This window comes from Amblyraja radiata, chromosome 8 (assembly GCF_010909765.2).
Source record: "Amblyraja radiata isolate CabotCenter1 chromosome 8, sAmbRad1.1.pri, whole genome shotgun sequence".
NCBI classification, from domain to species: domain Eukaryota; kingdom Metazoa; phylum Chordata; class Chondrichthyes; order Rajiformes; family Rajidae; genus Amblyraja; species Amblyraja radiata.
Window position 1 is genome coordinate 25,652,970 of NC_045963.1, and position 23,938 is coordinate 25,676,907.

Consider the following 23,938-nt stretch of genomic DNA (forward strand, 5'->3'; position numbering starts at 1 on the left):
GCATTTGGCCCATATCCCTCTAAACCTATACTATTCAGTCCGGAACCCTGAATCTTTCCACTAGTGGGAGAGTCTAAGACCAGAGGCCAGAGCCTCAGAGTAAAAGGGCGTACCTTTCTGAAGATAAAGATTAATTTCTTTGGTCAGAGGATGGTGAATCTGTGGAATTCATTGCCAGACAGCTGTGGAGGCCGTCAATAGATATTTTTTAGACAGAGAATGACAGATTCTTGATTAATAAGGGTGTCAGGCATTATGGGGATAAGGCAGGAGAATGGGGTGGAGAAGGATAGATCAGCCACGATTGAATGGCGTAGTAGACCTGATGGGCCAAATGGCCTAAATCTGTTCCTATATCAACCCCCGCCCCCCATCTGTTCCTATGACCAACCCCCCCCCCCCCCCCCCCCCCTTCTCCTCAGTGGAACAAGGTGATCTGAGTTCACCTGTAAGGGACCATTCCACAGGGACTGACATCATCCTGTGTGCAATGCTCCAGGGGAAGTCTTGTATGAGGAATGACCTCATCCTGATGTGGAAATCACACTGGGTGCCTAATGACATGGGGCAGAGTTTCAAGCAATGTGAAATCATCTGGAAATGGTGGTAATTATGCCTCACTCGGGGGAAGAGAACAATTTTCAATTGCATAACTGTGAACAAAGTGGTATTATGCAATTAATTTTACAGGAAGACACCCTTTCGAACAATAAGATGCCACCCTCCCACCTACAATCTGCCGGAAGAAGAGTCCCAACCCAAAATATCACCAGAGGTGCTGCTTGACCTGCTGAGTTACTCCAGCAATGTATCTTTTCTTTCAAACTAACATCTGCAGTTCCTTGGATCCCCCTTTTTTCATCCCATTCTAACTCCCCACATTCTGTCAGAGTGTGGAAACAGGCTCTTCGGCCCATCTGGCCAACACTGACCAACATGTCCCATCTACACGTCCCACCTGCCTGCGTTTGACCATATCCTATCCATGCACCTATCGAAATGTTTCTTAAACGTTGTGAGTTTAAGTTGCAGTTATCTCACACAACTCTGCCAATCTCGCTATCCTGCCCCATTACAGATCTCTATCCCTGTCTGTGATAGCAAACTCCTTCCCAAAGTTTGCCAACAGCTGTCACTGTCCCAGCCTTACTATCCATTGTTCCTCCCTGAAGCTTTGAGGCTCACTATCTCTGTCACTTAACACTTCCCTAAATCCCACCTTGGTAGTGTCTTCACCACCTCCAATGCTGCCACCATGGTAAGCCATCCATTTATTGTACACACATGAGCCAGGTATTGAACCTTTAGATTAAATGTGGTTATGTTTAGTATGGTCACGTGTACCAAGGTACAGTGAAAAGCTGTGATTTGTGTGCTATCCAATCATATCAGATATACAATCGTCAAAGTCAAGTACAATAGAGAAAGCAGTAAGGAATACACAACAGTTCTCAGCATTGTAGCGCATCAGTTCCTGAGACAATGTCCACAATGGGATAGAGGTGAATTGGACAGTACCCTGGTTTATGGAAGAACTGTTCTGAACCCTGATAACAGAGGGGAATAAAGCAGTTCCTGAGCCTGGTGGTGCACGCTTGCAATCTTCTTTAGCTTCTGGCACATGAGATCAGGGAGAGGGAGGAATGACCGGAGTAGGAGGTCAGTAAATACATTTGGCTGCTCTTCTGAGGCAGTGTGAAGTGTAGATAGAGTCAATGGTGGGGAGCATGGCCTGTGTGATGGACTGGGCTACATCTACAGCTCTGCAATTTTTTGCCGTCTTGGGCCGAGCTATTCCCAAACCAAGTTGTGATGCAAAAATAGTGAGTTGTTATCAGGCCTTGAACTAGAAGTTTCAATAACGACAGTAAAAGTAACAGTTTGAAATTCCACTCAGATTTATTAAACTGTAAGTACTAAAATATACAAAACACTTTTTTATAAGATGCCTGCCAAGCCAGTGGCAAAACTGATGATGTAAAGATTCTCAGGAGCAGCCTGTAAATAGTTCCCAACAGTTCTCATTAAACTGACTAATCTTTTGAGCTGTTGTCTCAAGTCTAGTTCCTTATTTCTATCTCACTTAATAGTAAATATCGACCATGGCAACAACACTGAATAGTTGGTATGGTGTAAAGATGCTGGAAAGGCCTTATTAACCACAACCAAATAACAAAGCAAAAAGTAAGCAAAAATTGGATTTCTTTTTAAAATCTCAGACAATAAAATACGCAAAGCAATCATTACTGTAGGTCAAAAACAAATCCTAAATTAAATAAACAAAAGCATTGGTTTTGCTTCCATCATCTGACCCCTGACTGCATCTTCTATTTATTAATAACTATGTTGTACCATCTTTTTTATTCAACTCAAGTTGAAAGTCTGGAAATTCAGTTTTCTGAAATCTTTTACACTACTCACGCCATCTCGCTAACTCTACCAAATAAAAACGTGTCTAGTGAATAATTTGCCAAACATTTGCGTATTCTGTCGAAGCAAGGAAGTGCAAATGCTGACTGACCAAAAAAAACACAAATTGCTGGAGTAACTCAGCGAGTCAGGCAGCATCTCTGGAGAACATGGAAAGGTGACTTTGCGGGTCGGGACTTTTCTTCAGACTGAATCACCGAAACATCAGAGATGCTGCCTGACCCACTGAATTACTCCAGCATTTTGTATCTTCATCTGCTTGTTCCACATGCTTTAACTATTCAGCCAGGGACTTTGTTGATCTTTGCTCCGTAATGAAATTGTAAGAACAGAATGGAATTATCAGGAGCCAATTGCAACATTAGAGCATTAAATCCAATGTTTTAATATTTAAATAAAATAAAAATCTTGAAAGACATTTATAAAATCTGGGTCTTTAAAGGTTTATTTCACTGTATGGAGTTAATGCAATGGCATTGTTTTATTCACTGTCTACACTTCAATATAACGGGATGGGATCACGGAGGCAGCAGTCTTGGGACATTAGTGATGGTGGATTACATAGTTGGGAATCATTTGTTTGATTATGTAATAATCAAACTACAAAACACCCTTTAATTTACTAATCCAAATACAGCCATCAAATACACAATGGTATTTACCTGCCTTTACAAGCCAACTCCAGAACATTCACCATGTCTTAAGGAAAATATCAACACGAAATACAAGACAAAGATTCCTATCAAAATAAGGAATGCAGAAGCAATATTAAGCAACGGTCCAATTTTATACCAACAAATCTAGGATAATGGAAATTTGAATTTTGTGTTATTTCTTTACTTTTAGGCTTTTTTAGACTTTCGAGATACAGGGCAGAAACAGGCCCTTCGACCCACCGAGTCCACACCGACCAGCGATCACCCCGTACACTAACACTATCCTGCACACTTAGGATAATTTACGATTTTTACAGAAGCCAATCAACCTACAAACCTGCATGTCTTTGGATTGTGGGAAGAAACCGGAGCACCCGGAGAAAATCCATGGGATCATGGGGAGAACGTATAAACTCTGTGCAGACAGCACCTGTAGTCAGGATGGAACCTGGGTCTCTGGCGATGTAAGGCAGCAACTCTACTGCTGCACCACTGCTGCCCAAATTTGCTAATTTTGTACAGCACCAATTCGAGGAGTCAGTTTGGGCCCTGTTGATGATAAATGTTCACAGACAGCCGGCAATCTTCTCCAAGTTGAACCCTCTAGGGGGTTTAGCGGTACAAAAATAATTAGTGATGCAATTTATTTGATGTTTAATTTATTAATATTTTATATCATTTGTCTACTAGATTGGGTGTATTTCCACATCCCCTATCAGAACAGGTCAGGAAAATATGAAGGTAAACTTTTTTTTGACAAACATTAAATCTTTAAAATAGACTCTAAATTGAACTTGCTTCCTTTGCCAAAATTGCACTTAATATCAAATGGTTAGAGCAAAGTTAACAGACAGCACAGTTGCAATATATAAAAATTATATATATCTCAAACCAGAGGGAAAGCACTGACTAAACTTACTTTTAGGAATGTTTATGACTATAACCAAGTTACTTCACTCCTTAGATTATCTTCCAGTATTGGAGTGCACAAATTATTCGAGTAACATTCAGTTATAACTAATGCAAAACAAACTATAACAGCACACTTAAATATACAAGCATAAACAAAACACTAACACTAAAGCAATAAAATGAGAATTCCCCCTCAACATCAGTACTCTCCCACCCACCCGACCCAGAATAAAAGCAAAATACAGATATACATTTGTTCAAGTGGATAAGCAGCAACTTCACAACCACAAACAAAAAACAAAGGTTGTTTCAGGTGAAGTCTAGCTTCAATTGCTGCTGATTCTACATCTCATGGATGATCCTCTTCCAAATGTCCCAGTAGCAACATAAACACCATAGAAAGCTGGATTTAAAAAAATACCGATCCTTTTGCACTGACAAAAAACCCAAACATTGAATGTTAGAAAATCTTTACAGCATTGCATAAGTAGGATCATAGCTTATTTATCCATCTTAACTTGTCGACCACCATCCAACTCAAACTGCTTCTGGAATGCATTAAAAACAATAATTTTTATCACTGAAATATGCCAGTCTGCCTCACACTTTGTCACTGCATAGAACAAACATTAAGTGACAATACCAGACGATCATCTCTTAAGTGAAATATTTTTTGACATCAGGTTGAAACAGCATCTCCTTAAACTGCAAATCAGATTGGTTAAATTTATTTCATTAAAAGTAAAGTAACAGCATCTTAACAGCTAGGTTTTTCAAATTAACTTGAAGTTTCCGATAACAATATGGTTAAATAAATCATAATGTCACTTATGACAAAGAAAGTGACATTATTTTCCTTTAAAAAATCTAGAGTCATGCAGCACAGAAACAGGCCCTTCGGCCCAACTTACCTATGGCGACCAAGTTGCCCCATCTACATTAGCCCCATCTGCCCGTGTTTGGCCCATATCCATCTGAACCTTTCCTATTCATGTACCTGTCCAAATGTCTTTGAAATGTTGTTATAGTGCCTGCCTCTGAACTTGTTCCATATACCCATCACTCTCTGTGTGAATAAATTGTCCCCTCCGATTCCAATTAAGTCTAAGGAATGGAGTCTAATAAAATGATACTTTTATCCTGCAAGTTAACAAGCAGAAGTAGAGGTGGACATCAAGAAAGAAATACAGAACTTGCATATTTGGAACAAAGAAACAGCTCCGAGGTGTTTCTTTTCATCATTCCAAACAGACAGCTTTAGTATTTCCTGCTTAATATATATTTGGTGTCTTAAACCATGGAGAAAGATGAATGCCAAGGGTGACTGCAGCAACAAATTCCATCTCTGGTATCTCAGTATATCCAGAGGTTGGAACTCTGAGGCAAAGAAAGGAAGGCTGCAAATGGGAATTGAAGAATGAATGAAGATTTATATGCCAAAAGCAATTCATCGCTGTACACCATTTCAGGTTTAGACTAGAGATACAGGGTGAAAACAGGCCCTTTTCGGCACACTGAGTCCATGCCAACCAGCGATCATCCTTACATTAGTTCTATCCTACACACTAGGGACAAGTTTACAGAGGCCAATTAAACGACAAACCTGTACTTCTTTGGAAAGTGGTAGGAAACTCGAGAACCCGGAGAACATACAAATGTGCACAGGGAGAACGTACAAACTCTGTACAGATAGCGCCCGTAGTCAGGATCGACCTTTGGTCTCTGGCGGTGTGAGGCTGCAACTCTACCGCTGCGCCACTGTGCCCGCTATGTTTAAACACAGTTAAGGAACTGTTCCATTTGGGCGACCTAATCCGTGAGTTAAGAAGAGTGTCTTCGACCTTCAAGTTCAAGGGCCTCGAGCTGGATCGACCGTCCTCATTGAAACCGCGAGCTGGATCGACCGACCGCACACACACAAACACATCGCAAAGGCGGGGGCCAGGGAAAGTGGGGGAGCGCTGTCTGAAATTCAGACCCGCGATGAAGAGGAAGGTAAACGGCTGCCACAGTAACGGTAAGTCCTTTAGAGAGCGCGGAGAGGGGGGAGAAGGGGAGAGATGAGGAGAGAAGGGGAGAGTATACTAAAGTATACTAAAGTTTAGCGAGCATTTTACCTACCGGTAGGTTTTCCCTGGTCCTGAAAACTCCAATGAGCCAATCAAAATGCCCGGTCAGCGAAGGAGATTGCCTACGGCTGCCCACGATTGCCTGTAACTACATAGCGACCCCACTCCACTGCACTACGAGTTCAAAAGAACCATGCCGATCACATTTTACTCGCGGAAATTTTTTCAACAAGCTGAGAATTTTTCCGCGACCTGGCTGAGACCACGAGTATTCGGGAACTTCCCTCGAGCATGAAGGAGAATTCCAGCGACCTCATAGGACCTCCTAGGACTACGTGTCGACCTTGCTGCGAGTTTGAAGGTCGAAGACATTCTTCTAAACTCGCAGATTAGGTCGCCCAAGTGGGACAGCCCCTTTTGTCCTTTGGCTGCGTGTGGACGGAGCATTCAGCCCAATCAACTGCAAAATTGGAATGCAAACATCATCTGAGTAAATTAATCTTTATCATTTAGGGCCAAGGATTTTCATCCCATTCCAAGCCCCTCATGTTGATTAGGTGCAAACTCTTGACTCCCAGACAAGCAGCATAACCATGATAAAAATGACATGGTCTTTGTGTCTGTCGTGAACACAGAAAGGACCAGCAATCTAATGAGTAAAGGAATGGAGAGGAGTGGTGTCGTGGTCAGAATGCACTCCAGGTCCAATTAATAAATGAATGGGTAAGTAAACTGAATGCAGTTTAGACCCAAAACGTTACCCATCCATGGGATGCTGCCTGACCCGCTGAGTTACTCCAGCATTATGTGTGTTTCCTTGGTAAACCAGCACCTGCAGTTCCTTGTTTTTACTTATCCTTTCTAATTCCTGTTTGCCTTGGTGAACGAACACCTTGTGTTCAAATAGGTCTAAGGAGTGGGTAAGGAAATAGCAGCCCTTCACCTACCCACCAGCTCAGAGGTTTATTCATAAGCAGCTGCAAGCGTTTAAGGCAAGAGGCTTTATCTATTAATATGAGGAAATAAATAATTGAAGGTTGAATGATTGTAATGTGAATACTGATCAAAGTGCAAACTTTGCTGGAATCTTACATGGAACACAAAGTGCTGGAATAACTCAGCGGGTCAGGTAGCATCTGTGGAGGTCATGGATAGGTGACGTCTCGGGTCGGGACCCGCTGAGTTACTCCAGCACTTTGCGTTTTACTGATCCTGTCCGGATTTCGGTACTGGTTGGAGTGTTGAGGTCCCAGTATATAGAATAGAGGTCAATTATATCAGCACACTCTCAACTTACATTGCTCCAATGCTCACTACAGTGGCATGGAGTAACTGGAGACTGTACGTCCAATCTTCCTACTACCAATAATTTAAATGACAACATCAGACAGTACACATACGCACGGCAGCAATGCTGGCAGGCAGCATAGAAAAATAGATTTAAATGGTTAAACGTTTAAACAATGAGTTGCATGCAACTGAAATGTTTGCTTCAGCGAAGCAGTAAGAAGTGGTGTGATGACTCTAGCCACCAGTAAAAGCTGAATACAGGTGTTGACTGAAGGATACAGCATGGAATCAGGCCCTTTGGCCCACTGAGTCCATGTTGACCATCGATCACCCGTTCACACTACTTTTATGTTATCCCACTCCCTACACACTAGGGGCAATTTGCAGAGGACCAGTTAACCTACAGACCCGCAGGCTCTTGTGATGCGGAGGGAACCGGAGCAACCCCCACGCAGTCACGAGGAGAACGTGCAAACTCCACACAGGCAGCACCTGAGGTCAGGGTCGAACCTGGGTCTCTGGTGCTGTGAGGCAGCCGCACCAATGTTCCTGCATCGACAGATCAAAGCCTCGCTGCACTGCTCTCCAGTGAGTAGTCTAGAATAACAGGATGGAACCCAGGTAACATCCCCCCTCCTGCTTGGAGTCTGGAACTTAATCCGGCCGCAATATAAATGGAAAATTGAATCCTTCAGCACCTTTTCTTCATTCTACACCAGTTTATTTTACTTTATTGTGGAAACGATATCAGTAACTGAATTTGCCTCAGCTATTAAGTAAAAGATGCTGCAACTTTACTTTTTACAGTTATCGGCAGAAGCGTTGAGGTGGCTGGATTAGCCCAACTTCATACTTCAGTCAACAAAAACAATACTGTCAGTCTCTGAGAGCCCTTCATCTATAATAGTGTAATACTGTGCGACAACCAAGAGTTGCCTGCCACAAGGTGGAGAGAACAGGATGTTCGAGAATAATCAAATAGTTGTGTGAACAAATTGATTAATTACTCGCTTCCCAAACCTGCCAACTTCCATGTAACCAGAGATCCCTATTTAAACAGAATTTGGTCCAAGCAATAGCCCTTGTCCTACAATGAATACAAATTTATTCTCAATAACTACCATCGCTGAAAAAATTTCAAAACACTTGTGAAAAAGAGATTGTCTGATCTTGCCTTTCATTTAGTAAACAAGTAAATTTATGGCTTGGTACCAAAGAGGTACTTGGGTGGATAGTATTAAACCAGCTAAATACTACAAAAAGGAATGTTTGGTTTAAAGTCTATAGCTCACAGCATTTACATGTCCTCTTTCTCCGCATATGTCAGTCGTTAAGTCTCCAGCTGTACTATAGGCTTGCAGTCTCCATTTACACCGTATCCCTTCATTGTCACACGGGCTGATGTCAAGTGCTGGGTGGCATCCAATCCACTTTGCCTCTGCTGTTCAACAAACAGAAACAAGTCTTGGCTTCCTTGTACCCCAGTGGCAGTGTTTTCCACATCATTGCTGTGATATTATTCACTCCTGGCAGTGCGCCCAGTTAGATACATTAAGGATCCTCCTCCATATCGTCCAGATTAGGTGCCATGATGAAGTGTTTGGGATACTGAAGGTTGTGTTCTTGGGAATGTCTTTCCCAACGCGCATCGTCACTTTCATGTGTGATGTAACGCTCTCCTTTCCTGGTTTCAAACTCCCGCAGATCCAGCCACGTCTGATAATCCTGTATAAACAGAGGCAGCGTTTAAATCACAAAACGGCATAAAGTTCAACGGTTTTGATGAGCTTTTATTGTCACGTGTGCAAAAAGTAGTGAAATTCTTTCCTTACATACAGTCCAGTACAGTATTCCCATACCCAAGCACATCCTCCATTAGGAAGTGTTCAGAAATAGTCTATTGAGCCTGCATGCAAGTTCTAAAGTAACTCAGCTTGTCAGGCAGCATCTCTGGAGAAAAGGAATAGGTAATATTTCGGGTCGTGAACTTTCTTCAGACTAACACAGGAATATTTCAGGTTGAACACAAGAATACTTACGTGCTCCAAAATAAAATTGTATATTTTACAAACAACCATCTAGGTGAAGCAAAGATCATTGTAAAATACAGCAGGTGTTTTAATTTAATTTAATTAAGTTTAGTTTCGAGATACAGCATGGTAATAGGCCCTTCAGCCCACTGAGTCCACATCGATCTTCAGTTACCCGTTCAAATTAGTGCCATGTTATCCACTCCCTGCGCACTGCAGAGGCAATTTTACAGATGCCAATTAACCTATAAACCTACACGTCTTGAGATGTGGGAGGAAGTTGGAGCAGCCGAAGGAAACCAAGGCGGTCACAAGGAGAAGGTGCACCCTACTGGTCTCTGGAGCTGTGTACGTTTGGACCTGTCCAAATAGATGTTCTCACAGGTTAATAATTTTTCAATTCTTGCTTTATTTAAAAGGGTAATCAATCAGAAAGCAGGCAGATGCAAAGTTTGAAACTCAGCAATATAAAATCTGCAAGTCATGCCCGTGCTCCACTGAACAAGAGTTATTGTGAACCACACAAACGTACCTGTAGCCAGGGGTGACTGAGTGACTTGTCCACACTGTAACGTTTTCTCATCTTTACTTGCAACAGGTTGTTAATTAGATCAATGGCTAGTAAAAGAGGCAAAATATTCTCAGTTAGTGGTGTGTGATGGTTAGAACAACCAAGCAGTATATAAAAATGACAGGACACAAGGTGATGAAGTAACTCAGCAGGTCAGGCAGCATCTCTGGACAATATGGATAGGTGAGGTTTTGGGTCAGGTCCCCCTTCGGGCTGATTGCACCTTCCATTTTTGACATGAAATGGTTAACGGCAAAAGTCGGGAGGGTAGAGTCAGTTACTCAGGAGGAAGGAGGTGATCAGACTTCATTACCCTAGAGGAGTTAGAGAAGGGAGAGAAGATCAACAGTAGAGAAATGGAAAAAGGCTAGAGGGCGCAGATTTAAGGTGAGAGGGGCAAAGTTTAAAGGAGATGTGCGGGACAAGGTTTATTTTACACACAGGCTGGTGAGTGCCTGGAATGTGCTGCCAGCGGTGACGGTTGAGGCAGGTACAATGGTGGTGTTTAAGAGACTTTTGGATATGCAGGGCATGGAGGGATATGGATTATGTACAGGCAGATAAGAGTTGGTCTTGGTATTATGTTCGGCACGGACGTTATGGGCCGAAGGGCCTGTTCTTGTGCTGTACTGCTCTATGTTCTATAACTTGAGGTGAAGTTGGGCAGCAAAGTTGCGAGCAGTCTGGTTCATCATTTGGTTCATACCGGGAATGCGAATAAAATCAGTGATAAGGAAATGAAGTTCGTAACAGCTGAAGACAATGTATGGTCTTTCCAGAACATAGCTGGAGAAAACCAGAGGGTTCTGGGTATATGCACGAGCTGCCAGAGGAGGTAGGTGAGGCAGGAACTATAATGATATTTAAAAGACATTTGAACAGGTACATGGATAGGAAAGGTTTAGAGGGATATGGGTAAAAGAACAGGCAGGTGGGACTAGCGTAGATGGGGCATCTAGTTCAGCATGGGCAAGTTGGGCCGACGGGCCTGTTTCCATGCTGTATGACATCCAAGGCCAGATCTCAGCCAAGCAACCCGATACCAAACGTGTCCACAGAGGTGATGGAGAGGTACATGGGTTTCATCAACATACATACGGTAGCATGATTGTCTTCAACATGTATAGGGTAGCAAATTTAATTTATCCAGGGGCAAGAGGTATGCACGGTAATTACGTAGAAAGGAACCGGGAATATATTAATATTGTCTTATCAACATTTTAATGTTTAATTACAGCTTCTTTTAAAATCTGTATATACCATTAAGATTTTACTTGTAATTCAGTTTAAAGTGAAAAGGGCAAAATTTGTGATGTGTGGGACAAGTTTGTATTTACACCAAGTAGTGGGTGCTGGAACATGATGCCAGGGGTGGTGGGAGAGACAGTTTTGCTAGTGATGTGCAAGAAGCTTTTGCTGATGGCTAGAGGCCCTGCAGCAGCCTGGAGCTCGCCTGAATCCGGTGCCGCTCCAGAAGACCGAGCCTGTGGACCAGACTAAACTTTGAAAGTGGCGCCAAAACCTGGCTGCTCTTGCAGACGGTCTCAGTGGACTATTTCTATACATTTATACTAATCGGGGATAGTGCTTAGTTATGGCAGTACTTTGCTGAACTATAAGGAAAAAAAATTCAGTGTGTGTGTCTGTACATGTGCAAATAAAGAACCATTGAACCAACGGCGCCATTGTGGCACATCTGTAGAGTTGCTGCCACAGCGCCAGAGAGCCGGGTTAAATCCTGACTACGGGTGCTTGTCTGTACGGAGTTTGTAACAACCAAATAGACTGCAGCACCCACAGTGCCTGAAAGCTGTAAACTGTGAAAGGGCCCGTAACGTGGATGCTTAACACGTGAATTTAGAGTTGTAAAAGTCCGAGTATATAGTTGATATATTTACCTTCGCTGGAGGTTTCTTTCCACGGATTTGGTGGGTACATGAATGCTGCATTTTGGATCTGGTCATTAATGTCTTCATCTTCATTGAATGGGAAAGTGCCACTGAGGCTGACGTAGATTATAACACCCACCGACCACATATCAAGTGACCGGTTATATCCTTTGCTTCGGAGTACTTCAGGAGCCAGGTAGGCCGGGGTTCCCACCACAGACCGTCTGAATGATTTCTCACCGATAATACGAGCAAAGCCAAAGTCGCAGAGCTTTACCTGGAAGGAGATGATTAGAAAGAAGCCAAACTTCAGCCTTTGTTCTAATACAGTTTTAACAGATAATTTATATAGAAGGACAGGAGAATGGTCCCAGGGATGATCGGGTTAACGTATGAGGAGCGTTTGACGGCTCTGGGCCTGTACTCATTGAAATTTAGAAGGGGGGGGGGGGGGTCTCATTGAAATCTACCAGATAATGAAAGGCTTAGATAGAGTGGACGTGGAAAGAATGTTTCCAATACTGGGAGAGTCCAGGACCAGAAGGTACAGCCTCAGAATAAAAGGACATATAGTACCATCAAAATGGAGATGAAGAGGAATTTCTTTAGCCATAGGATCTGTGGAATTCATTGCCATTATGATAAAATGGATGCGTTGGCAATCTAGAACATACCTGAGGAAAGGGATCGGCTGAAGCTAGTAGCACATTCTCAGGCTTCAGGTCACAGTGTACAATGTTCTTGAAGTGTAAGTGTCTCAAAGCCACCAGAATCTTCAAAAAGAAAGCGATACATTTCAGTGAAAGTGATATATTAATATAGCTGTAATCTTCATGACATATTTCCATTCCACAATTTATGCAGAGTTCATTTTAGAGACCATAACATTAAGATGAATGAGACTGCATATTGTTATACTGTGTTATTAAGTAGGAGCAAGCACAATTCTGGCTAGAGGAAACACGAGGAACTGCAGATGGGTGGCACAGTGTCGTAGTTGTAGAGTTGCTGACTCACAGCGCCAGAGACCAGGTTTGATCCTGACATCTAGTGCTGTCTGTACGGAGTTTGTACGTTCTCCCTGTGACCGCGTGGATTTCTCCAGGTGCTCGTGTTTCCTCCCACACTCCAAAGATGTGCAGGTTTGTAGGTTAATTGGCTTCAGTAAAAGAATGTGTAAATTGTCTCTAGTGTGTAGGATAGTGTTAGTGTGCGGGGTGATCGCTGGTCGGTGTAGACTCGGTGGGCTGGAGTGCCTGTTTCCTGCACTGTGTCTCTAAAGTCTAAACTAAAAGATGCCGGAATCTTGAGCAAAAAAAAAAAAAATGCTGGATTAACTCAGCGGGTCAGGCAGCATCTGTGGAGAACGTGGATAGGTGATGTTTTGGGTCAAGACCCTTCTTCAGACTGATTGTAATGGAGGGGAAAGAAAACTGGAAGAGAGGTGGGGATGGGAAAAAGGGCAGGCAAGTGATAGGTGGATACAAATGAGGGGAGGGCAGAGAACAGAGATAAAAGAGACAAAACGGTGTGAGTTAAGGAAAGAAGCGGTGTGAATTGTGAAACCAGAGGAAAGAATGTAGATGGAAGAGGGTGGAAAGGAGGGAAAAGGGGGGCAGAATAGTGGGAGAAATTGGTGCGCATTCAGGTGGGATACAGGGAAGAGAAAAAAGAGTAGGGAGGAAGAGTGTGGTTGGTGTTTGTTGGTTAGTACCTAAATTTGAAGAATTCAATGTTCTTAAATTCTGGTCAACTATGTTGTGCAATACATAAACATTTACTTCCATAGTTATTTTTTCCTTGCATCAACAACAAATATCCAGCATTATATTCCCTTAAAAATTAAGTTGGTATTTACACCTACAAAGAATTAAAAGTGTGAATTTGGACTTCTGTGAGTCTTAGTTTAATTTCGAGATGCAACATGGAAACAACCTGCCAAGACAACGGCGACCATCGATGACCCATTCTCACTAGTTCTGTTATCTCACTTTCACATCCACTTCCCACACACTAGGGGCAATTTATGCAGGCCAATTAACCTACAAACCCACACGTCTTTGCGACGTGGGAGGAAACCGGAGCACCCGGAGGAAACCCAGGCGGTCACAGGGAGAAGGTGCAAACTGCACATAGACAGCACCCGGGGTCAGGATCAAACCCAATTCTACCAGCTGTGCCATTGTGCTACCCTCTTGGTGAAAGGTCTGAACCTTCCACAAACAATTCAGATAACTGGCTCAGTGACAGAGAGGAAAGAGAGAGAGAAATAAACATCAACGTCACAAATAATTATTTTGTGCAGATAAGACATGATATCACAACTTTCCAATTATAGTTGTTTTAACTATTCCTTAAGAATTTAATGGGGATTATTAGCACAAGCAATGAAACACATCAGTTTTTCCCACAACCTGGTATTTACCAGCATCTGCAGTTTCTTTCTACACATAACTTCAAGTAAGTTCCCCTAATCTCAAAGGATTCAAAGGTCTGTTTATTGTCACGTGTATCATACAGCCATACTAAAAAAAAGCAACAAGACACACAACTACATAAAAGTTAACATAAACATCCACCACAGATGATTCCCCACATTCCTCACTGTGATGGAAGGCAATAAAGTCTAATCTTCTTCCCTCATTTTCTCCTTCGGTCGGGGCAGTCGAACCATCAGTTGGGGCGATTGAAGCTCCCGCAGCTGACAATCAAGCTCCCACGTCGGGGCGATCGAAGCTCCTGCGGCTTGGAGCCCCTGAAGTCAATCTCTAACCAGGGACCGTGAGCTCCACGATGTTAAGTCCTGCAGGCTCCCACGGTTGGAGCTCCCGAAATCAGTCTCCAGCAGAGACCACCAGCTCCTTGATGTTAGGGCCACAGTGCGGACGGAGATACGAAACGGGAAGAAATCACATCTCTGTCGAGGTAAGAGATTAAAAAAAAGTTCCCCAACCCCTCACATAAAACAAGCTAAAGACCATTACAACATTAAAACATACATACTGTAAAACAACAGAGAAGGAAGGGACAGACAGACTGTTGGTGAGGCAGCCATGGTTGGCGCCACTCGGTGGTTCAAGAACGCTTCTTTCTAACAACCATCAGGCTCTTGAACATTACAAACACCAAATAAGCTGTGCACTATGAACTGTCTTGGTTGCACAAAAGGGTTTTTTGGCACTAATATTGGGATTTAATTTGTTGATTTTTGTTGTTGTTTATTATGTTATGAGCACTGTTTTTACAGGCCTGTTATGCTGCTGCAAGTAAGAATTTCATGGTTCTGTTGAACACTGACATTCGTGTACATATGACAATTGTACATTTTGCAATTAAATACTCTCTGATCTTATAGCGGTGTCATGAGAGGAATAGATCGAGTAGATGCACAATCTCTTGCCCAGAGTAGATGAATTTAGGACCAGAGGACATACATTTAAGGTGAAGGGGAAAATAATCTGAGGGGTAACCTTTTCACACAAGTCAAGTCAAGAGAGTTTTATTGTCGTGTGTCCCAGATAGGACATGAAATTCTTACTTGCTGCAGCACAACAGAATATGTAAACATGATACAAAACGGAAGATAAAAGTTCAGTGTGTCTATAGACCATATATACACAATAAATAAACAAATATAGTGTAATAATAATAATAGCATTATTGTTCAGAGCTTATTTGATCTTGTGTTTAATAGCCTGATGGATGTGGGGAAGAAGCTGTTCCTGAACCTGGATGTTACAGATTTCAGGCTCCTGTACCTTCTTCCCAACGGAGAGAAGAGTGTGTGACCAGGATGTCGGTGTGGGTCTTTGATGATATTGGCAGCCTTTTTGAGGCAGCAACTGCGATAGATCCCTTCGATGGTGGGGAGGTCAGAGCTGATGATGGACTGGGCAGTGATCACAACTATCTGCAGTCTTTTCCACTCCTGGACGTTCAAGTTGCTGAACCAGGTCACGATGCAACCAGTCAGTATGCTCTCTACTGTGCACCTGTAGAAGTTCGAGAGTGTCCTCTTAGACATACCGACACTCCATAATCTTCTCAGGAAGTAGAGGTGCTGATATGCTTTCTTTATAATTGCATCAGTGTGCTGGGACCAGGAAAGATCTTCAGAAATGTGCACGCCCAGGAATTTGAAGTTTTTGACCCTTTCCATCATCGTTGATATTAACAGGATTGTGGGTCCCTATCCTTCCCCTTCCAAAGTTCACAATCAGTTCCTTGGTTTTGCTGGTGTTGAGAGCAGGTTATTGTGCTGGCACCATTTGGTCAATCGGTCGATTTCACTTCTATACTCTGACTCATCATCATCTGTGATTCGTCCCACAACAGTGGTGTCGTCGGCGAACTTGATGATGGAGTTTGTACTATATCCGGCTACACAGTCATGAGTATAGAGTGAGTACAGCAGGGGGCTGAGCATGCAGCCTTGAGGTGCTCCTGTGCTGACTGTTATCGAGGATGACACATTTCCACCAATAGCGACAGACTGTGGTCTGTGGATGAGGAAGTCGAGGATCCAATTGCAGAGGGATGCGCAGAGACCCAGATCTGAGAGCTTGGTAACCAGCTTGGGGGGGATGATTGTATTAAATGCCGAGCTGTAGTCTATGAACAACAGCCTGGCGTATGAGTTTTTGTTCTCCAAGTGGTCCAGAGCGGAGTGGAGAGCCAGTGAGATCGCATCTACCATTGTGGCGGTGAGCGAACTGCAGTGGGTCCAGGTTCTTGTCGAGATAGTAGTTGATATGCACCATAATCAACCTCTCAAAGCACTTCATCACCACAGACGTTAGTGCCACTGGTCACTAGTCGTTGAGGCACGTCAAATACGGTATTTAAAAACATAAAGCACCAAGAAATGTACTTACCACATTATCGGTACACAAACTCCATTCTTCTCTCTTTATTTCCTAAGATACACTTAAGATAATGGCAATCCATATTTGAAAAACCCACCAAGAAACTTGCGCTACGCATGCGCAGTAGGTTGCTGAGCATGTGCAGTGCTGCAAAGGCAGAATTTCAGCTGCCTTCAGCCTCGTTTAAAATTGACGGCTTGGAGCAGCGCTGACGGCACATGGGCTGCACAGACTTTTGCGTGTTACAAGTGCTGCGGATGAAAGGCACGGAGAATTATGCCTACCTTAGAGATCGATCTCTTAGATAGGCATAATTCTCCCATGCCTTTACTATTTATATTTAGTAATTATCATTTTATAATTTTAGTCAGGGTAGGCAGTGCCTACCTTGCCCACCCTGACGGCACGTGCCCACATCGGGTCCAGGCGCGACCCGAGGATTCACACCTCTGAAGGATCTTCTGACGTCAGCTTCTGTGACTGTGACTGTAATACCATCACGGCGAATGGGGGCTCGGGAAGGCACATCAATGTCTCCCTATCAAAGCGTGCGTAGAACACCCAGTTGAGCTCACTCTCAGACATTTCTGTCTGGACACCTCTTCTCCAGCTGTTCCTGGGGCGACCACCTTTCCTTTTTCCTTGGGGGTTCCATTTCAGGGCTTGCCGGGTGATGTTTGTGGCAGGTTTCCTGAGGGTGTGTCCAATCCAACTCCATTTTCTCCTTCGAATTTGTAAGTCAATGGGCTCCTGGCTTGTTCTTTTCCACAGGTCTTCGCCTTGTAGGAGGTGGTTAAGGCTGGGACTATCCCAATGTTTAAGAAGCAGTTAGACATGTACAAGGCAAGGACAGGTTTGGAGCGATATGGACCAAACACAGGCAGGTGGGACTAGTGTAGCTGGGACATGTTGGCCGGTGTGGACAAGTTGGGCCAAAGGGCCTGTTGCCACATTGTACCACTCTATGGCATTATGACTGTGACTCTATGACTATGGCTGTGACTTTATAGACAATAGACAATAGGTGCAGGAGTAGGCCATTCGGCCCTTCGAGCCACCACCGCCATTCATGTGATCATGGCTGATCATCCCCAATCAGTAATCCATTCCTGCCTTCTCCCCATATCTCCTAACTCCGCTATCTTTAAGAGCCCTATCTAGCTCTCTCTTGAAAGTATCCAGAGAACCAGTCTCCACTGAGGCAGAGAATTCCACAGACTCACAACTCTCTGTGAGAAAAAGTGTTTCCTCGTCTCCTTTCTAAATGGCTTACCCCTTATTCTTAAACTGTGGACCCTGGTTCTGGACTCCCCCAACATCGGAAACATGTTTCCTGCCTCTAGTGTGTCCAAACCTTTAACAATCTTATATGTTTCAATAAGATTCCCTCTCATCCTTCTAAACTCTAGAGTGTACAAGCCCAGCCGCTCCATTCTCTCAACATATGACAGTCCCGCCATCCCGGGAATTAACCTTGTAAACCTGCTGCACTCCCATAATAGCAAGAATAGCAAGACTTTATGACTGTGACACTATGACTCTGTGATTCTGTGACTACGACTATGACTGTGACTATGACTCTATGACTGTGACTCTATGACTCTTGACCTCCTGCAGCAGTGCCACAAATCGTAATCTATAAAGTTTTTCCACCAAAGCTAGAATCTCAAAATACTACAGGTACAGTGGTTAATCAGGCCATCTCTGAAATATCTTACAGCAGATCACAAAAAACTATTCAAATTCTACTAAAGCCTGCTCTATTAACACATTCTAGAGGTTGACAGGAGTAAAACATAGAACAGTACAGCATAGGAATAGGCCCTTCGGCCCACAATGTCCGTGCTGAACATGATGCAAAGACCAACTCTTGTCTGCCTGCATATGATCCATACTCCTCCATTCACTGCGTATCCATGTGCCTATCTAAAACTCTTAAACATCACTATCATATCTGCCTCCACCATTACTCAGAGGCTAATTAACCTACAAACCTCAATGTCTTTGGGAAGTGGGAGGAAACCAGATCACCCGGAGAAAACACATGTAGTCAAGGGCGGAAATCGCTTTTAAAACATGGGGGGGGGACACAATTGCCTGGCGGCCCAATGACAAGTGTGCATGACAACTAACAATTTTATCTCCTCCCATCAAAAGTTTCTTTATGCATGTTTTTGTTACTTAGTGAAAAGTGTACGTGTGTTGTTTTCTCTCTCTCTCTCTCTCTCTCTCTCTCTCTCTCTCTCTCTCTCTCTCTCTCTCTCTCTCTCTCTCTCTCACTCCTCCAAGGTTAGTTCTTCTGTTTGTCTTAATTTGCTTCAGTTTTATTCAGTGTTATTTATCATGTTGTAGCTTTTGAAAGATTTAAGCGGGTATCGGACCTTTCGTTAAGAGCTCCGGACCGTGAGCATGGGCTTCCTGGCGTGCAGGTACAGTCCCTCATTCACTCACGTTATTTAATAATTTTTACCCATCATTTCGGGAAAATGATGGGTAAAAAGCACTAAATAATGTGGGTGAATGAGGGACTGTACCTGCACGCCAGGGAGCCCGTGCCGAGCTCTTAACGATCGTCCGAACTGTCCGATTCCCGTTTAAATCTTTCAAAAGCTCCACGTGATAAATAACACAAAATAAAACTGAAGTAAATAAAGGCAAACAGAAGAACTAACCTTGGAGGAGAGAGAGAGAGAGAGAGAGAAAGAGAGAGAGAGAGAGAGAGAGAGAGAGAGAGAACAACACGCATAAACTTTTCACAAACTAACAAAAACATACATAAATAAACTTTTGATAAACTAACAAAAATAAACATAAACATACTTAATTTAAAAAAAAATTCATATAACACCCCTAAATGATGGATAAAAATGACTAAATACGTGGGTGAATGAGGGGCTATACCTGCACACCAGCTCGACTGCCAGATCCCTTAATGACCCTCCGATACCCGTTGAAATCCTACCCATCCACCAATACATCCAAAGTTCACAAAGGGTCTGAAGAAGGGTCGAGACCCGAAACTTCGCCTATTCCTTCTCTACATTGATGCTGCCTCACCCGCTGTGTTCCTCCAGCATTTTGTGTCTGCCTCCAAAGTTCAAATGATTTTTATACCCACATCACACAGTTTTAAGACATTCTCCCGTGAATTTTATTCAAAGGAACGCGTCAGTAATACTTGAAGGTCAAAACACAATTATATTTACTGAGGAATGCATATCGATGTATTTGTTGGTGACACATCAAAATAATAATGTTAATACGACAGTTAGCACATAGTTTTTGTCTCAGAGGAATGAAGTGATAAACGACTCCAATTGTTCTGCAGTACTCATTAAACCCGAGAGCTTTTTAAAAATGTTAAATTCCAAGGCAGTTTTGCTTTAGGAGCGATCTATTTTGGGTATTGTATGAGGAATGGGTGAGCATTTATCATTGCCAAAGGATGACATTTAATTATTTTCAGAATCTGAGCCAGCTGACCATGCATGCGACTGCGACTCTGCCGTGTGCGGTCGGCTGGGAACTGATTGCAAAATACATGTTTCACAAAACATGGGGGGGATTGTCCCCCACCTCTCAAAACATGGAGGGGACGTGCCCCCCTGCCCCTTCCCCTCCCCATCCCCGGATTTCCGCCCATGCATGTGGTCACAGTGGAGAACGAGGAAACTCCACACAGACAGACAGCACCCGAGGTCAGGATCGAACCCTGGTGCCGTGAGACAGCAGCTCTACCAGCTGCGCTGCTGTGCCGCCCAGCTTATAGGTTGTCGGCATCAGGACAAAGAAGAGGCGTGGCGGAGGAAGAAAATCAAATAAAAATTACCTGCGTGACTAAAAATTTGGTGACGCGTTCCGGCAAGCGGCTTTTCTCACTGGACAGAATCATCTCCAGCATGTCTCCGTGGAGTTTCTCCATCACAACAAAGACTCGTTCAGGAGTTTCAAACATGCATTCAAGGTTTACAATTCCCGGATGATGAAGGTTCTAAAAATGAAAATTAATTAATTAATTTTAAACTAATACAGGTCCACCACTGATTTTCCGGCAACTGGTGGTCTGACTCCTTTAATCTGGACAAAATTACGAAAGCACATTTGAAATCCTACCCCCGACCCCTGCAGATATCACCCCCCCTCGCCCAAAATGGGCGCCTAGGCCGCCTGAGGTGGCCAATCTCGACCTCACCAGGATATCCGTGGCCGACCGGCAGGTTGAATTTGCCCCTGCAGCCGGCCTTTTACCGCCAGCCGATCCGTTCCCATAGCCAACTTCCCCAGCCGACTTTATGGGTCGGTATCTCGTCCCCCAAGGCTGTGACCTGTGTTGGTCCGGCAAAATGGATAATATGGCAAGGCTCTGCAAACCAAGAGTGCCGGGAAATTGGTGGTGGACCTGTATATGGAAATTCCAGATATAGCAGCCTCATATTTCTATGCATTGCCAACAACCATCAGGCTCATGACCATCACAGGGGAGAAATGGAGTGACCAGTCTCAATAGACGATAGACCATAGGTGCAGGAGTAGGCCATTTGGCCTCTCGAGCCAGCACCGCCATTCAATGTGATCATGGCTGATCATCTACAATCAATACCCTGTTCCAGCCTTCTCCCCATATCCCTTGGCTCCGCTATCTTTAAGAGCTCTGTCTAGCTCTCTCTTGAAAGCATCCAGAGAACCAGCCTCACCACCCTCTGAGGCAGAGAATTCCACAGACTCGCAACTCTCTGTGTGAAAAAAAATTTCCTCGTCTCCGTTCTAAATGGCTTACTCCTTATTCTTAAACTGTGGAATCACCCTGGTCACTCGCTCTTCTCCCCTCTCCCCTCAGGCAAGAGGTACAGAAGTGTGAAAATACACACCTCCAGATTGTAGGACAGTTTCTTCCCAGCTGTCCTCAGGCAACTGAACCATCCTCTCACCAACTAGAGAATGGTCCTGGACTACTATCTACCTCACAGTACCTTTGAATTATAACCGGACTTTACTGGACTTTATCCTGCATTAAATGTTATTCCCTTTATCCTGTATCTGTACACTGTGGACAGATTGATTGCAATCATGTATAGTCTTTTCGCTGACTGGATAACACACAGCAGAAAGCCTTTCACTGTACCTCAGTACACATGACAATAATAAACTGAACTGAACTACAAAATATGAACTGTTCTGGTTGCACAAGACTATTTTTGCACTAATATCAGGTTTAGATTTTTCTAAATTTATTGAACTTTTTTAGTTTTAGTTTTAGTTTTTTTAGTGTTACAAATACAGCGTGGAAACAGGGTCTTTGGCCCACCGAGTTCATGCTGACCAACGATTACCCATACGCTAGTTCCAATCTACACACTAGAGGCCATTTAAACTAGAAGCCAATTAACCTGCAGATCTGTACGTCTTTGGAATGTGGGAGAAAACCAGAGCACATGGTGAAAGGGTCACAGGAAGTCCGTACAAACTCCGTACAGACAGCACTCATAGTCAGGATCGAACCCAGCTCTCTGCCACTGCGCCACTGCACTGCCCTCCCACTATCCTGTGCAATGCAGTGGGTCAGGCAGCACCTGTGGAGGGATTGGACAGGCAATGTTTTGGGTTGGGAGAGAGAGGTGAGAGCACGATAAAGCTAGGCAAGTGAACGGTGGGTACAGCTAAAGATGTTTGGATTGGCAGATGGGTGGAGTAAGTGAAAATGAGTAAGTTATGAAAAGGAAACAAAAGGGTGACAGATAAGAAGAAGGGGAGATGTAAAGCTGGAGGGAGCAATATAGGCAGAGGGGGACGGGGAGGGAGGGGGTAAGAGGGGTGGAATAGTGGGGAAGGGGGAGAGAGGGGAAAGTGGGAGAAAAGGGAGAGGGGAAAGAGGGAGGGATAGTGGAACGTGGGGGTGGGGTTAAAGAGGGGGTAGTGGGAGAGAAGAGGGGAGGGGGAACGAGCAGCGCGATAGTGGGAGAGAGGGGAGAGAGTGAAAAAAGGGGGATAGTGGGAGAGAGACAGAAGGGTGATGGTGGGAGAAGTGGGGGAATGCGGATTAGTGGGGGGAATGGGGGAGGGAAAGGAGGGACGGGATAGCAGGAGAAATGGTTGCACACTGCTGGGAAGGGATTTGTAACATAGGAAAGAGAGAAGGAATTGTTGTGTTACTTTGAATAGGAGCATTCAATGTTCATACCATCGGGTTGTAAGCTTTCCAAATGGAACAAGTCAGGGAGTCCCCTTCAGCGGTCTGAGTCTATAAGAAAGTAATATTCTGCCCTGCTATTCTCCTCTGCCCACCTCCTCCAGTGGGTGGTCATCAACAATGGGACACCTCAGCTGCGAGTCACCACACTCAAGGCACAGTGGAGGAGGGAAGTGGAGGTTAAGGCTAATGCAGGCGTGGGCTGATGTAACAGAGCGGTAGTCTCATAAAATATCCCACCACCATGCGATAGGTTGTGGGTTTGCAGGCAAGATCTCAGTGACTCTTGAGATGATGCAGGTGGTGTGATCTTTCAGTGGTCATGTGGGTGAAGGTGTTGTAGGAGTGGAAATTTGGAGGGAAAGTGATGGAGCAGAATCTAGTGCATTGGCGCAATCAGCACCATTACATCACCCATGTACAAGGTATTTGCTGCTTTAGAAATGACTGCATTGACTCTGGAAATGCTAACAACTAGACACATATAATACAAGGATAATATTTAACATTAACTCCCACATTAACTCAAACTACACTTCATGTGTGGTCCACATATTTACTTTAACTTGACTCACTTGTAAAGATGCTATTTAGTCAGCGATGATCTTTAAAATTAGTATTGGTATTGATGGGTTGATAGTGAGTGTTTATTGTCAGTGTACTGAGGTATAGTGAAACAGTGAAAAGTTTTTGTTTGCATGCTATCCATTTAAATCAGATATTGTTTTTAGTTTTGGTTTTGGAGATACAGCTGTGAACAAGCCCTTCGACCCACTGAATCCATGCCGACCATGATCACTCTGGTATACTAGTTCTATCCTACACACTAGGGACAATTTACAGAGGCCAATTAACCTACCGACATGCCCTTCTTTGGAATGTGGGTGGAAACCAGAGCAGCTGGAGAAAACCCATGCGGTCATAGGGAGAACAAACAAACACCACACAGACAGCACTCATAGTCAGGATCAAACCTTGGTCTCTTGCACTGTAAGGCAACAACTCTACCGCTGCGCCACCATGCTGAGTGTAATCACGC

The 23,938-nt window shown here is 43.8% G+C and overlaps 1 protein-coding gene and 1 long non-coding RNA gene across 4 annotated transcripts in view; one reads left to right on the forward strand and one right to left on the reverse strand.

Moving 5' to 3' along the window:
- Positions 1–8,541: 8,541 nt before the first annotated feature.
- The window catches only part of prkd3 (protein kinase D3), a 281,534-nt gene continuing 266,137 nt past the window's right edge, over positions 8,542–23,938 (reverse strand). For all 3 annotated transcript variants that reach the window (XM_033025439.1, XM_033025437.1, XM_033025438.1), the window contains exons 16-20: positions 20,542–20,703; positions 12,522–12,620; positions 11,857–12,124; positions 9,920–10,005; positions 8,542–9,082 (exon numbers count right to left, since the gene is read on the reverse strand). In XM_033025439.1, coding sequence (XP_032881330.1) covers positions 8,909–9,082; positions 9,920–10,005; positions 11,857–12,124; positions 12,522–12,620; positions 20,542–20,703 — 789 coding nt within the window. In that variant the 3' untranslated portion in view covers positions 8,542–8,908. The remainder of the gene's footprint in view (positions 9,083–9,919; positions 10,006–11,856; positions 12,125–12,521; positions 12,621–20,541; positions 20,704–23,938) is intronic.
- Positions 9,081–22,313, forward strand: LOC116975978. The gene is made up of 3 exons (XR_004412828.1): positions 9,081–9,273; positions 9,468–9,472; positions 22,302–22,313. It is a non-coding gene; the product is annotated as an uncharacterized LOC116975978 (long non-coding RNA).